The sequence below is a fragment of the Camelina sativa genome, chromosome 14 (genome assembly GCF_000633955.1).
Source record: "Camelina sativa cultivar DH55 chromosome 14, Cs, whole genome shotgun sequence".
Lineage (NCBI taxonomy): Eukaryota > Viridiplantae > Streptophyta > Magnoliopsida > Brassicales > Brassicaceae > Camelina > Camelina sativa.
In genome coordinates, this window is record NC_025698.1 from 19,417,900 (window position 1) to 19,423,711 (window position 5,812).

At 40.5% G+C, this 5,812-nt stretch overlaps 1 protein-coding gene and 1 pseudogene across 2 annotated transcripts in view; one reads left to right on the top strand and one right to left on the bottom strand.

Annotated features, from left to right (window-relative positions):
• Window positions 675-3,763, top strand: LOC104743787 (annotated as a pseudogene).
• The window catches only part of LOC104742011, a 6,934-nt gene continuing 5,164 nt past the window's right edge, over window positions 4,043-5,812 (bottom strand). Inside the window, exons 6-8 of one of the 2 annotated variants that reach the window (XM_010462969.1) lie at window positions 5,635-5,812; window positions 5,081-5,259; window positions 4,043-4,550 (exon numbers count right to left, since the gene is read on the bottom strand). In XM_010462969.1, coding sequence (XP_010461271.1) covers window positions 4,464-4,550; window positions 5,081-5,259; window positions 5,635-5,812 — 444 coding nt within the window. In that variant the 3' untranslated portion in view covers window positions 4,043-4,463. The remainder of the gene's footprint in view (window positions 4,551-5,080; window positions 5,260-5,634) is intronic. The other variant, XM_019236238.1, reaches the window with a different exon arrangement.

Sequence of the window (5,812 nt, forward strand, 5' to 3'; positions counted from 1 at the left end):
CACTGGATCTTCGTTCCTACAACCACAAAACTCGATCCCAAGCCACAAGAAAGCTTCCTAACGTCCAAAATAACGATCTAACAAGTCTAATAACACATAGCAAGCAATTTAGAGAGTTCTCTAGCTTAGATAAGCCATGGTCCTGCACTTACCTTTGCTAAGACGAATCTGAACCTTAAACCAACAAGAAAACACCTCCAGGAAGCAATAGAGTCATCCCAGCTATAGATCTCTACAGGAACAGCTTCCAACTCCAAGAAATCACCAAGAACACTCAAGAACACCAAGAACTCTTCTTTCTCTCTTCTTTCCTCTCAAAAACGGCTAAACTCGCCGAATGAGACAAAAACCTCGACTTAAGGGTTTTCCCTAACCCAAAACGCAGCTTTTAACTTAAGACAAAACGCAGAAACTCAACCCTGCATCGACTGATGCCCAATCTGCATCGACCGATGCAATCCCTAAACCAGGATTTCAGTTCGCGGGTGTGACATAGATATTTAGTTTAGTAATCACATTTAACTATCTATTTCATCGTAAAACCATAATGCACTTCTTCATGGATTAGAGTTAAAATTTTAATAACAAAAATAATGTGAGCATCATATGAGATAATATGTATATTGGTTAGTGTTTTAAATTTACAACACCAACACTAAAAAAGATTTACGGAGATGGAGGAAGAACTCAAGAACTTCATCCTAGTTTGGATATATGCAATGATCTCAGTATCATACTGTTACTACATCCCAACCAATATTAAAATTGGTATTCTTCGATTATTATCTGTTCTTCCCATATGTGCTCTTTTTCTTGTTCTTCCTTTTTCCTTCTCCTCTGTGCATTTCTCTAACTCCACGGCGTTTTACCTCTCCGGGATGGCCAGTTTAAAGCTTATCCTGTTTGCATTTGATCAAGGACCTTGATATGATTATTAGGTTTTGATATGATTATTAGAATTATGGTATTATTCCTTTTTAATTAGATTTAAGGTTTTATATAATTTACTTTTAATAGAGAGATAGGTCGGTGTAAGGTTCTATATAAGAACCCTCTTATGCTAATGAGAATTTGAAGCTTCCAACAATTAACCTAATTCTCAAGGAGAGAGTTGCGGTTAAAGGGAAGTTAGCTCTTAAATCTCTTGTTCTAAGTTTAAGCAATGGGTGTGATAACAAGAACTAAGGCCAAGGCTTTGGCTCATAACAACTTGGTATCATAGCAAGCCGGTTCAATGGGAGAAGGGGCGATGACTACATCACAGTTTGAGCAAGTTATGAAGGCGCTTGAAGACTTGAATAGATCGTTCGGACATATGCAAGCTGACCTAGGTGAACTCTAGCAGACTTCAACCTCACACCAAGCCGCCCTTGAGTCCATACAAGCGGACCAGCAGGAGGAGCGAGAGCAGAATAAGTCAAGGATGGAAGAGGTTCGTGAAGAGCAAACCCAGATCAGGAAAGTTATGAAAGCCGATAAGCAACAGGTCTTAGGAAAAATTCGTTTTTTGGCCTCGGTGGTGGGAGTTGAAGCAGAGGAGGCTGAAAAAGACACAGCATTGGTTTCTAAAGCAGAAAAAAATATCAACACCAACGGAGGAGACGGTAAAGGCACTTCCTCTAGTGGACCTTGGGCACAACGTTCTATGGGGAGAGAACAGGGTCACCGATTGCAAGATGGTGGTGGAGAATGGTTGGTGAGGCCAATTGGGGAACTTCCACAAGAAGAGCGATCAACTCACATGATGGGGTACTTTAGGGTACACAAGGGGGCTGTTTGGAAAAGTGGAGCTGCAAGAAGAGAGAGTGGAGGAAGTGAGGCTGAGAGAATCGTAGTTCCACCGTCTAAGATGGAATTTCCGGTATATGATGGGTCAACGAATGCTGTTGAGTGGCTGCAGAAGTGTGAAGACTACTTTGAGGATCAAGGAATCTTCAACGATGATGCAAAAGTGCATCAAGCAACCTTTGTGTTGACTGATAAAGCACATCATTGGTATACCAATTTGCGGAGGTTAATTACGCATCGTCTGGGTTGGGGAGAGTTTACGAAAATCTGCAAAAGTAGATTTGGCAGAACAGATGCAGTAAATCCTATGGGTGATCTAAGTAATCTACGACACACCGGCACAGTAGACGAGTATTGTGAGCAGTTTAAGGAATGTTTGGTAAGGCAAACGAAGTTAACGGGAGATCAGCAGCTATGGCAGTTTTGTGTGGGTTTAACTGATTCTTTGAGAAAAGAAGTTGAGTATTTGAGGCCAGAGACAATATTTGAAGCAATGGAATATGCTAGAGATAATGAATACAAGATCGATAATGACAAGCGAACACGGACGTTTGGAGGACATTTGGCACCAATAGATCAACACTCGGTCTTGTTCCCTAAGACAGGAAATCGTGAGAGCTCCAAGGGTGGGAAAGACAAGGAAGCTCAGTTGCCCCGACAAACAGAAGAGAAACTGACTCCTCAACAACTATTTTTGAAGAAATTGACCACCGCAGAAATGGAAGAGCGACGAGCAAAAGGTATTTGCTTCAATTGTGATGAATTCTTTACCCGAAGGCATGTTTGCAAACCAGTCCTTTTTCAGATCACGGTCGTCAATGATGGTGCTAATCAAGACGACGAACCAATTGAAGAGGAGGACATGCCATGATCTGAAGCTTGCAGACAAGCTTCACGTGGAAGAGGGGAGTAGTGATATGATTATTAGGTTTTGATATGATTATTGGAATTATGGTATTATTCCTTTTTTTATTAGATTTAAGGTTTTATATAATTTATTTTTAATAGAGAGATAGGTCGGTGTAAGGTTCTATATAAGAACCCTCTTATGCTAATGAGAATTTGAAGCTTCCAACAATTAACCTAATTCTCAAGGAGAGAATCGGGTTAAAGGGAAGTTAGCTCTTAAATCTCTTGTTCTAAGTTTAAGCAACAGGTGTGATAACAAGAACTAAGGCCAAGGCTTTGGCTCATAACAGACCTCTTTGCCCAGTTGCCCCTAATCTTATCAAATTTGTTTGCTTCACTTGCTTCCCCATCAAGCTTCAGCAAAACCCTAAATCTCAGCCATCTCAAAACCATTTCCATAAACGAGCTTACGCCATTAAAATCATGATATATGTTGTTGTGTTACATGTCTACAATTACAGTCATTTTCTGCCTCAAACTGTGCTATTGGGTCTATTTGCATCTATACGTGGAGCTTGAGATTCTCTTAGATCCCCTCAAAGTTCTGCTAAGTATAGCTCTTGGGTGTGATCTCGAGCCACAATTCAACAAACCATACTTAGCCACCTCTCTTCAAGACTTTTGGGGTCGCCGTTGGAACCTCATGGTCTCGGCTATCCTCCGGTCAGGCATGAACAATCCTGTGCGGGGCGCTTGCCAACGCCAAATGAATTCTGGTTGGGCTAGGTTCATGGGGTATTTGGTAACATTCCTTGTCTCCGGTTTGTTTCACGAGCTTGTATACTTCTATATAACCCGTGAGACTCCTACATGGGAGGTCACTTTGTTCTTTGTGGTAAATGGGGTTTGCACGGGGACGGAGGTGGCCGTGAAGAGGACAGCGTTCTTACGGCGGTGGTGGCCAGTGAGATTGTCAGTGTCATGGCTGCTCACGATGGGCTTTGTGGTTTTCACCGGCGGGTTGCTGCTTTCCCCAAAGTTTATACGGAGTGGCATGATGGAAAGACGCGCCAATGAAACCTTGTTCTTCTTTGATTTTGTGAAGCGCAAGTTTTCCATTTTCTAGGTCGTAATTAATCTACTGATTGCAGATCTCTCGTTTCTGCATGTTTATTGCTAATATCATTCTTTCGATAAATTGGGGAACAAAACTAAAAGAACCATGTACATGAAGAACGACGATGCGAAATGTAAATACCAATTCCATCGCTACCATTTCAGTTTAAAGCATATGACATTTTGGATTTGTATCCATTATCAACTGTTCTAATTCCGCTTTTTCTACCTGCTAAAAATCTTGTAATGTTATGTGACTGTTTTTGTGAGTAGACATGAGAGAGTGAGATATCAGCAAAGTTTGAGAAATCATTTTTATCAAATAATATATAGGGGATGAGTATATTTTCTAAGGGTAAATTGTGGCATGATAAGTGATACAGACAAAAACAAAGCAATGAATTGAATAAAAATGGAGGACCCTTTCATGAATCTAAATCAAGCCCCTTCTGTCTTCTTTCAGAGTTTCAACTCTTTACGCCGCCTAAATCTACAAATCACCTCACACTGTTTTTCGTATAACCTCCTCTGGTAGTCGCCACAAGCAACAGACTCGGTCCCAATGTACAACATCTGGATCTTCCTGCAGCAGTTTCTAAGTCATGGAGCAAAGAAAAAGTGGTCTTTTCTCCACGTGACACTGCGAGTATAGCAGTAGAGCCTCAAAGTAATATACACGACGGATACAGCTCGGTACAGAATAGAGTCGTTTACTGTATTGATGCTTGTATAAGGTTTCGCTTCTCGTCTGATGATCTGTGCCGGAACAACTTTGCAATCTTTCTTCTCTCGCAATCCTGAAATCCAGATGAGAAAACAAACAAAACATGGAAACTTAGAAAATCTGGTTCTTGATACTCTTAACTACTCAGACCTATAATAAGAACCCAATTCACAATTCCAAAATCCATCGGTTCTGTTTTCTCCATGAAAAAGAGCATCAGTTTTGAGACCCTCTCTGTTCCCTAAGATATTATTCTAATACTAACCAACATGGTATCAACACATCTTAGACACAGTATTATTATTTCCTACTGACCGGTTCAATTGTTACAAAGTTTGATGACCCACATCAATGACTCAGCTTACAACCTTACATACTACCTCCACGACTAGACAAGTCACTGCATTCGAGGTGTGGCTCTCTCTATTACTAGTTTATAGGAGGACTTTAGTTCACTTCATGTCAAGAGCACTTTTGACTTTACAATTCTAAATCAAGCTTACACACAAGGAGGTGGTCCATGTTTTAGATATTCATCAAGCAGCTTATTGTCAGGTTAAGCAGAATTATTATCATGGAGACTTTTCAAAAGGAGATCTTTACCTTGAACATGTGAAGATTAAATGGTTTATCAGGATTCATCCTTCTTAGTTTCTGGTAAGTATAAGCAAAGCTCAGCTGGTCCCGGGGAGTGAAGCGTTCCACTTCATTGAACCAAAGACAGGAGAATAGGTTCGACATGGGAGTATGAGCTCGTACTATGAAAGATCCCTCTGGAACATCTGCAATTAAGATTAGAAAAAAAAAAAAGAAGAAAGATTGTCAGCAATCAGCACAAATGTATACGCATGATCAACACCAGGTAATGATTGACCCTTGGATGGTGGCAATAAGGATTCGACCCACATATTGCATATAACTCAGATGCTGGGATATAACTACTGGCTTCAAAAACTATTAAGATATCGAGACCAAGGATGCAATTGCTTATGCGAAAATCTAAAACCTCAATTACGCATGAACTTTTAACACTAGATAATATTTCAAAACTCAGTGTGCTTTTTACGAGCAACCCAGTAGCAGACACTAACTAAAGAAAACACTCCCCAAGGAAGGTCCTAATCCTGGTTTATATAAGTCAACCAACAGATACTTACTGCTAGGAAGAAGCTTGAACGGATCCGAAGCGTTAAATCTGGTCAGCCCATCAGCCTTGTAAAACTCAAACTGTTGATTAATAACAGTATGGTTATACTTGTTCAGCTTCTTGTTTTGTGCAACCTCTTCCCATAAACAATGACGGTCATAGTGATTGGATATAGCATACTCGTGACC